The sequence below is a fragment of the Rhopalosiphum maidis genome, chromosome 1 (assembly GCF_003676215.2).
Source record: "Rhopalosiphum maidis isolate BTI-1 chromosome 1, ASM367621v3, whole genome shotgun sequence".
NCBI classification, from domain to species: Eukaryota; Metazoa; Arthropoda; class Insecta; order Hemiptera; family Aphididae; genus Rhopalosiphum; species Rhopalosiphum maidis.
In genome coordinates, this window is record NC_040877.1 from 29,773,653 (window position 1) to 29,784,480 (window position 10,828).

Sequence of the window (10,828 nt, forward strand, 5' to 3'; positions counted from 1 at the left end):
AATCTTTTTTTTTTATTTTAAATATATTATCTTAGTTAAAATGCTGTACATTATTTTGTTATAAATATACAATTTTATTTTCAATTTTGATTTGTTTGATCGATCACATTTAAAACATTATTCTATTGGTCGATTTAACAAGAAAATCAAAAGTATTGAATTTTGTTCATGGTTGTTGCTCTTCTCAAAATAGTAGTGAAAAAAAATGTACTTTTTATGTTAGTTGATTAAATAATGATGAAACATTTTCAAATTCTTTCTTTCTGTGTATGAAAAATGTGTGGGAACAATGGCAAATTATAGATACAAAAACCTTTATGTCTGGTTATTTTATACTCCATTTTTTAAATTTGTGTCTAAATCTTGAGAGAAAATCTGAGACGACTCTATAGTTACTATAATTTACGAGTTTTGTTTGTAAGTGTAAGTGAAAATAATATTGCACAGATTTGGGGATTTTTTGGGTTGAGTGATAAATATTTTTAGCATAATTTATTGTACTTATATAAAGTATCATCAATTACAAATTACAAGGACATTTACTTATCTATTCTAATTTAAAGTAATATGATAAAAGTATTAAATAATGTCAGTGTTTATATAATGAAAAACATTTTTATTGAATGTAGTTTTATGAAATACATTGATTATGTTCGTTAGATTATCAAAGTAATGTACTCATTATTAGTATTAATTATTACTGTTAATATCGATAGTAATCTTCATAACAAGTATAAGGTTTTATAGTTGATAGCCAGAACAACAAATTTTGAATTAAATTGATATAAAACAGAACATACAGGACAACTTAACTACTGGACAAGATAGATTAAGCTATCTCCAAGCAGGTGTTTTTTCGACTGGCTGTCAATATATCCAATGATTTTCTTTTCCGTATCGATGAAAAATCTTGTTTCTGAAGTCATCACAACGCTGTTCTCTGTCGGTTGTAAGTAATTGGGTATCAACCTTGGTCCCAAAACGGGATCTTTATATCGCCATAGACTTATTTTGTTGGATGCTGGTTAATCAAAAAATGTTGTGGGTATGGATTAATTATATTATTTTGCGGATTAGTTTGGACATCATATAATATAATAATAAGCAATTAGTTGATGTTCATTAAGAGTCAAACCAATTTCAGTGTTTTAACTCCATCTGATTGGCCAGGGGGCACATGTACATTAAATAAGATTAAATACAATTATATACTTTAAAATATACTTAAAGTTACATTATCAGGAAGTGTTTCTCGTTTGAAGTTAAACCACTTTTTATTAAAATAACCTAGGCGCCACTGCTTCCCCACCCCCTAGCCCACAGGATAGGGGATAAGTAAGTATAGACGATTATATCATATTCAGCGTCAAAAACAACACAATATAAAAATAAATCATACAGTATTTTTGAAGCAAATTTTGTGGTCAACAATTTTTAAAAAATCCATTTTTTTTTCAAATTCCGCGTAAAAAATGTAACTTTTTTTTTAAAACACTGCAATGAGCATGGTACAATTGTATTTATGTCGATAATAGTGGCACTAAAAATCTTCAGAAATATTTGTATGAAAGAATTTCAATGATAAAATCGAGAAAAAGTGTTTTACTTGGTATTTACAATTTTAAATGTTATTGTATATTATTGTAGATTATATTATACAATAACACGTCACGTGTGACTTAAACATTAATGGGTGGTTGCTTTAATGAGTTTCCCCTGTATAATGAACATCAACATAAAAATATAAACTTAGTAATATTGTGCACTTACTCAGTTTTAGATCTATTTTTTTCAGCCTCTTGATTAACTTTTCAACGCTGTCGCCATCGTAAACGGAAAGTTCCCGTTGGAAAAACGCTTTTTGCGGCTGTGGATTGACGACGAGAAGACTCAGTGACGCGTCCGGCGGCAAGAACGAAATGTACGGTTCTCCCGGACAACATTCGTTACGTATATTTTCAGGGGCTTCGCTACTGTCTGAGTATTTGATGTCAAAATGTTCCAACTGAAAACGATAAAAATCATCGTATTTTTTTGCAAAACGCGTAAAAAATAAAATGAAATACTAACATCCAAAGTGTTTTCTAGATAGGTTCTGTTCACGTCGAGAACGCGCTTTTCATCAAAATCTAATTTGACGTTGAAAGCGGAATCGCCTACCTTGATCAATTTCTCTTTCACCATTTGTGCGAACGGCATTGCTCGTTTCATGTATTTTTTAAGCGAATCTTTTTTACCCAAAGCAGACGAAATGACCTTATTGTCTGGTAAAATATTGCCGTTTTCCTGCGTACATAAAAACGTAGTATCTCAAATGAAACTTATCTAATTAAATACAATAATAATATATATAAAAGCTCGTTGCCCTCTCAATATTAGGCATACGTACCTACCTAGTACCTATATATGTATTTTACCAAATATCATAATATTAAAGTACTAAAGTTATTTAGTCTATACACTCTATTTATAATTTATTAACACAGACAGTACCTATTATGTAGCTATTAAATTGTATATTTTTAAACGACAATTACGATTACAAATTTTTGTGTTTTTACTTTTTATAATGCCTCTTCCCTCAATTATTTTTATCTAAATATGCTCCCTGGCTCCTGTGTCTAACGTTAACTTATGGGTCGCATACTGTAACCAATATAGTATGTTTATTAGTTTATTATACTATTACTTAAAATGAATTCAAGTATGGGTAAACTAAATGGGAACCACCTTTTCAGAGTTAATTTAGAGCTAAGAACAACTTAACTTATCAAAACAAAATTGGTTCGGTGAATCATAAATTTTCTGTGTAATGTGTTGTACGTTTGTAAGTCGGGAATAACACACGAGTATGCGGAGTATGTGAGGTCTTTTTAAGAGGATTACAAATAATCTTTATTTTGTACCATAAATATCAGTCTTTTGTATATCACACCGATTAAATTTTAAATGTAATAACATTCCTAAAAATAGATCTGAATTTTTGATAAATTGTACTCAAGAAAAACTTTAAATTTTAACTTTGATACCCTCCTAAATTTGATTTAAAATTTTAGAAATTTGGTATATTATCACATGCAATTAAATAAATAATTAAAAATGTGCATTTAAAGAAAAATGAATACAAAATTTAAATCTGTTTTCAGAATGTATATCTGATTGCTAGATAAATCAATATGACATACAAAAATTTCATAATTTAAAAGTGTTATTTGCCAATAGTTACATGTGCGTACGGAAACTATATGTCATAATAGTACTGTACAAAACACAAGAATTGTATAGTTATATACTTATATGTAATCACTAAAAAATATTGCCAATATAATGAACTTCTTGACAACTAACCACTTGCTATTATCTTAAAAAGAAAAACTAATACCCTGATGAAGGGGCCTACCTCAGTCTCTCCTATAAATAAATAATTGTTACATACCGAATAAAGCTGTTTCATTGTTTCCAATATGGTCGTTTGCCATGGGGGGAACGTTTTTGCAACCCATGCAATGGCTTTAGTAGGTTTTTCCACCACTTTGGCTTTGGCAAGATTCTTTTTTGCTCCAATGTTCAAAATATTTTTTTGTTGCAGTCTAAACGAATGGGCTGCTTCCATCAAGTATTCGCCACTTTGAAGTAGCTTATAATCAACTTTATCGGCTTGTGGCCAACTTGCTTTGACAACACTATCATTCTATTAAATTAAAAAATATTAATTATACTGTATAATTAAAATCCTTGTCTACAGAAAAACAAAAAAATTAGTTTTTTAAATAATTACATTTCCTAATAGCTGGTAAACATGTTCGGAGACATGTGGACAAATTGGGGCCAACAAAATAGTTTGAACCTTGATGAAATGGAATATCAGATCTTTATGCATACATTCACCTCCAAGTTCTGGATTACCACAAAGTTCACGATACCTATCACGAGCGGCTTGTAATTCAAAGAAACCAGTTCTCAAAGCTTCTTTGAATAAAAGTTTTTCATAATATTCACCAGTTTGTTGAATTTTAAGATTTATTTCGCTGAAAAATATTATTTTTGATGAGCAACTTATTTTTAACTATTTTAATAAAATTGAATAAATATAAAGTAAGACTTTTAGTTACCTCATAAATACAGTATCTGTAAACGAATCAGTCGGTCCATTTCTAAGTGTAGCCTCTGAAGCTAGTACTTCTTTAACCCATTCAATAAACGTATATAATCTTAAAATACCTATAAAAATGATTAATCTTTATAATAGTATAATAGTCTCTAAAATAATAATTTAATACTTATTCAAAAAATTAAATACCTGCGTCAGCCATATTTTCAACAAAATTTGCGTCTTCAATTGCATCTCCAGCATCAGCTAAACAAAATCTCATGCCATCAGCACTAAATTTATTCACCGCTTCTTCCAATGTCATGAAATTTCCATCCGATTTAGACATCTGGAATAAATAGAACATAAATAATAATCAATATATAAAAATATAAAAAATCAATTTACCTTGGCTGAATTTAATAATAAATGTCCATTTGCTCTAATACTCTTCGGCCAAAGATCTGGCCGTTTTGCCCAAATTGCACAATGGTTATATATAAAGAATGTTAAATGATTCTGAATTAAATCTTTACCAGAACATCGTAAGTCTACAGGATACCAGTATTCAAATTCATTTTTCATAACATCCAAATATTTTTTATTAATTTTACATTGTTTAGGATAATTTTTATTATCCAAAAATATATAATCCCAAACTTCCGGAGTCATCTCCTCTGGCCTAAAGTACAAATATCATAGATTGATTATTTCAAAAACCAAGTGTAAATTTAAAAATTATACTTAAATAAATATAATTATAAAAAAGTAATAAGTATAAATTATAAATTAAATTATTAAATGAAATATTATTAATTATTATATTATTTAATTATAACTTTTATAGGTATAAATTAATTTAACAAATAATACATTTTTCCTTTAATAATTGACAATTAATAAATAATATTAATCTGATATTGATTATTTATATCAACTCACTTGATATTGTAACTGTTTCCATTTTCTCCTTTGAACGTTCCTTCTTGTAGAAAATGAGCAACAGTATAATATGCCATATAAATAGTAGAATCAGATAGAGACTCAATCAACCAATATTCATCCCATGGCAATTTTGTTCCTTTTATATTTAAAATTAAATTTATATATTGTATTATTGATAAATTGAGTTTAGTAAAAGATAAAATATGATTTCATTACCTAATCCGTAAGTTCTAGAACAGGCATATTCGTGTAACCAATTTAAACACGACGTAAAGTTTTTTCTAACTTCTTCATGGTAAGTATTCAAATTCTTTAATGCCAACTCTGCAGCTGCTTTCCACTCTGATTCTCCATAATCCAAATACCATTGATCACATAACGCAATAACACATTCATCGCCTGATCTGTAAATCAGTTATTAAAAAAATATATTTCTGAAATTATAAAATCAAAAGTTTAACGTACCTAGACATAATTGTTTTTTCAGGTTCATAATAAATAACAGCTTCTTTGGAGTCAGTAAGTTTTTTTTGTAAAGTTTTTTTAACATCTTGTACCTTTTGCCCTTTGAATTCGCCAACAATTAATACCTGAATTTGAAATTAATATAAATAACAAACATTTTAACAATTAAACTCAATTAAAACTTACCCCTTCATAGAATGCTTTTAAGTAAACTTTCTCTTTAGCTATTTGTAATTTATCTTTATCATTTTGACTTTGTATTTTCAATTCATCGTACACTGTTACAGCGCATAAGTTTCCAAAGTCTGGGATTTCAATAATAGGTATCTAAAAGAAATTAATCAAGAAAATTATATTATTATACACATTTTATAGGTGTCATGTATTAAAAATATTTATTGATCCTATTTAAAATCTAACCACAATTACTCACAGGTTCAAATGGAAGAACCATTTCATCAGTAATATAATATTTTTCACGGAATGCTGGTTTCTTTTTTAAATCAGTTAAAGCTGCATAATCATCTGGTGAATCAGAAGGAACACTTGTAACAACTCCAGTGCCTTTATCAGGCTTGATCGATAACATTGGTAAGGTATATATAATGTCATTAAAACTAAGTGGTGCATTCAACTTAGCACCTAAAATATCCTAAAAAATGGGTAAGTGACTATTTATTTTTAATTATTTATTGAGTGATTTTAAAATACAAATGATTTAAGTTTAAAATTACTTGTCCTTTTAGTTTTGTGATAACTTCATATTCTCCATTTTTTGCTGTAAACCCTTGATATGACATGTTCTTAGCAGCTCTTTCACTACAAACGAAAATACTTTCATCTTTTAATTTAAAAGCAACATATTCCAAGTCCGGGTGTACCCAACAATTGGTTTGACCATACATTGTTTCTGGTCGTAAGGTAGCAGCAACTAAAAATACTGGTTTATTTTTTAAAGACCTGAACAGTTAATTTGTAAATTAAAAATATATAGTTAATAAATCATAGAATTATTAATAATATGTTAATACTTTTTGGTGAATTTAAGTTTTTCAGGATAGGGTTGAACTAATTTCATTTTAACTAAAGTATATTCTTGAGGACCAACACCTTCACCTTTGGCTCTGTCATGGTCCATGCATGGTTGATTATCTTTTGGTGAAAAAACAGTATACCGTTTTCCAAATTTAATTTTATTATTATCTCGAAGGCGTAAAAATTGCCAACGAACAAAACTATCAAAAAAAGGATTCTCATTTGTTGTAATGAATGTTCTGCGCCAATCAACCTAAATATCAAAATCAACATTCAATGAGATCATAGAAATTATATAAACACTTGAATTAACATGCTTACATGAATACCAATACTTTTAAGATCGTTGACAGCTAATGGAGGAAAATAATTCAACCACGTCAAAGGATCTTCAAAACTTCGTATTTGTTCATCATCTTCAAAACCCAAACTTTTCATGATTTGCCATTGATACTTTGCTTTACTGCCTTTTGCAATTGCTTTACTCTATATAATTCCCACCAGTAAGATATACAAATTTTATTGGTATTTAATTGTTTGTAATATTAACCTTTTTGCCTTTACTCTTGTCCTTTATAATATCTGTATTTATTTCAACTTCTATTTCCTCATCAACCTCATCATCTGGAAAGCATGGAGGACAGCCAAATGTCTGGATCTCCCATTTTAATTTATCAGCACATGCTTTGATAGGCATACCCGTACAATGGAAACCAAATGGAAACAAGACTTGTTTGCCTTTCAAACGTTGATATCTGACCGCAAACTAAAAGCAAGACATTTGACACTAATTTTATGTTTTTGTTTGAGTTTAGAGGACATAAATTCTAATAATCTAAATACCTCGCATTTCGAAAGGGAAAATGTGTGTCCTAAATGTAGTCTGCCATTCATGTATGGAAAAGGAAACGTAGCCAAATATTTTTCATCACCATTCCTCTTAATATTCTTGGATGGTGGTGCATTGATTTCGTGTATCTTTTGTTCATCCCATTGACGTTGGATATCCTTTTCAATCTGTCGCAGGTACTCTACTTTAACAGTGCCTTTACGGGTTTCAGTCTGTAAATTTACAAAACGTTTAGTAACAAAAACGAAGAAACATCTAATAATTACATTATCGTAGCATACCATGACTGATTTCAAAAATGTTGTGTAAGTTCTATATCATAGGACAAAAACACTTGCTGGCTGCTAAAGTTTTTAAATATTTTCAAATAGATAATGAGTATTAACTCGGATTTATACTGTCAAAGTCTGTACGAGTCACCACTCACGAGTGCACGACGTCGGAAACTTTACTTGGGACGTCCCGCAATCATGCACGTTGTCAAGTACAAACGCTCTGAATCTCTGATAATCTGATATAAACGTGATAACTGATAATGAACACATAGCCGATTAGTGATAAGTCGATAACAACAGAACCATAGAATAAATTTTATTATGATTTATTGATTTCAACACGGGCAGACGTTGAAAAATCTAAGATCGTAGCACGGATATATATTAATCCGTGGACCGTGGATAAACGTTTTGCCGTCTGATCTTGAGTGATGAATTTCTTTGACGATTTTGAATTAATTCTGTCTACTAGTTACGGTCGTAGTTTCGTTTAAATTTTAAAAACCAAAAACCATTGTCCACTAGGTATAAAATGTATTTATGACGCAGAATGTAAAACTCATAGTTATAATAAATATTAATACTTCAACCTATATGGCGTTAAGAAGTTTTGTTAGTTTTCTATGGGAAGTTCTTTGCCTCATTGTTAGTTCTGTGAAAATGATTATGGTATAATAGACAATATTTAGAACTCTCAGAGTCTGAGATATTTAGTTTAAATTTACCGATATTATTTACGTAAGTATTTACAATAATTCGTTTTTGAGTTGCAGCAAAATAAAAAAATTGATTTTGTCAAAAACTGATTATGTGTAAAAATGACTGTTTTTCCATTACTTTTTTAGGGTTTTTTCTAACGATTTTGAAAACTACTAGAAATTTTTTACTTTTGACCCCCCAAAATACAAACTAGATTTAATTTCCTTTTCAAAGAGGAACTGAAGTCAAAAATCAGAGCACTATTACTACTGCAAAACGTAATGACAGAAACACAAAACAAAAAAAAAAATACATAGTTCACTTCGTTCAGAATCTAATGCATTAATTCATTAAATACATGTTTTAGAAATTCAAATCTTATAAAAACATAATATATATATATATAATATTATTATATTTGAATTAATACTGTAGGTATTGATGATATAATATATTAAATATATTTATAGGACACAGATATACCATTAATGATTGAATATTGGTGCCCAAAGGATCGTAAATAAACAAATTAACTGTGGGTATGAATATAATATTAGTTAAAAATTATTTTGATAATTAGTATTTATTTTTTTCCAAATAGGTAATACACTAATACAGTAATACCTATTGTTAATAATCATATTTCATTGAAATATCGACATAAATTACAATAATATTTTAGAGGTTTAATTAGACTAAAACCAACGTTCACAGATATATAAAATAATATTAATAACAATTACATATAGTAATTATTTTATTTTCAACTTTTTTTCCCTGGATATTAGAATATATTACATATTTAGGTAGTAATCTTAATTTATAAATACATAATACAGCGATTTTTTTTGTAAGATGCCATACATTTTTAATTTCATATTCTGAAGCAACATATTTTTACGAAAACTTTTATTTTTAAGAATTAAATTTTGAACGTATATAACAGTTAATTTAGCAGTTAAAAATGTTAATTATATATATATATATATATGAATTTAATGACATAGAACTCATAGAAGTATACTCCGCGAAATGTTGGTCAGCTATTAGGTCCATTCAAATTTGAGTAAATATTATTAACTAACTACATTTTCAATTTCATATATCGAAGTTCTCGAAAAAATGCACTAAAACAAATAAGTCCAAAGGGCAATACATTTATATCATAAAATAGGTACTGAAGAGTATGCAACTATTCGCACTCTTAGAGTCTAAGACTTAGACCTTAGTGTCTTAGTGCGTTCATATTAAAAGAGGTACTTTAGTAGTTTAGTACTAATGTATGGAAATGGTAAATACTTCACAAGAACATTATTAAGAAACGTAAACGTTTTACCACAAGAAATCATGTGTAATTAAAAAAAAAATACAAATTTTTGAGTTACGCTTCATTAATATGCACGAGAGTAAGTAATAGGTATCGATCTTCAATTAGGTAGGTGGGTAATCTGAAATTACAACTATTTTCAGAAAATGACAATATTAGTATAAGCCACGCAATCTGATATTATATAATTATGAAGTGATAGAACAGAAAGATGAATTAGTTTGTAGTGTCAAAATTAGTGACCCAGTTTCAGAATGTCACGATCAATTTCCTCGATTTGATTCAATATATTTGTGACGTACTGACGTATAGCTAAATAGATAGGTAATAATAGTTACAATAACTTTTGAATAACGAGCCAAGACTTATGATATCGTTATTATTTAACTATAACTTAATAGCAGTAATCAATTAAAATGTAGTACCTATATTTTGTGTATTATATATAGCATCCAGTTTTCGTATTGTTTGGGTATTTGTAACCGAAAGCAGTAAGGTAAACTGCATTGGTAATTAATGGTTAACACTATTAATGATTGTAAATTGTAATTGATAATAATTACAGTAATATTGTATATTATAGGTAATACTACATTTTAAACAATTATAAAATAATAAGGTGGGAATAAACATTTATGTCTGTTGATAGATGTATTTCATAAAAAAAATATTTTTTATGTTTGTTATCATTTTTTTAGAGAAGTGAAAATGATTTAATTTTCAACTTTTGGGGTACTTAAAGTAAAATATTAGGAGAAAAACTAAAAAAAAATCGGCAAAACCGGGAATATTTACGAACACCAGTCACCAATACAAGCTTTCAAAAAAATGTTGTTATTTTGTTTTAATCCAAAAATGAATAACCGTAGAGACTTGGAGTTTAGACAAAATATTAATATTATAGTTTTTTAGATATGTTAGCACCTTATATTAGAAATTAGACACTTAAAATTTTTCATTTTTTTTAGATTTTATGTTGATTAAATATTAATTTTTTCCTAGTCAAAAACTTGAAAAGTCGAGATTTTTATATGTTATTATTTATCAAAACAATTAAAATTATTGATATTTTATAATTATTATTTTATAAATATTCAAAGTTACAATTTGTCAAAATCATGAAAATATTTTTTTTTTTTTAA

At 28.0% G+C, this 10,828-nt stretch overlaps 1 protein-coding gene across 1 annotated transcript; it reads right to left on the reverse strand.

Annotated features, from left to right (window-relative positions):
- Positions 1–595: 595 nt before the first annotated feature.
- Positions 596–7,870, reverse strand: LOC113560940 (leucine--tRNA ligase, cytoplasmic). The gene is made up of 19 exons (XM_026967076.1): positions 7,667–7,870; positions 7,379–7,597; positions 7,086–7,301; positions 6,857–7,021; positions 6,532–6,788; positions 6,235–6,460; positions 5,934–6,152; positions 5,687–5,827; positions 5,501–5,625; positions 5,252–5,439; positions 5,033–5,171; positions 4,499–4,772; positions 4,301–4,439; positions 4,113–4,221; positions 3,779–4,028; positions 3,437–3,691; positions 2,071–2,286; positions 1,771–2,005; positions 596–1,021 (listed from the first exon to the last, which is right to left on the reverse strand). Exons 1-19 carry the CDS (start codon positions 7,667–7,669, stop codon positions 813–815), a joined length of 3,585 nt encoding a protein of 1,194 aa, XP_026822877.1. The 5' UTR covers positions 7,670–7,870; the 3' UTR covers positions 596–812.
- Positions 7,871–10,828: the final 2,958 nt, after the last annotated feature.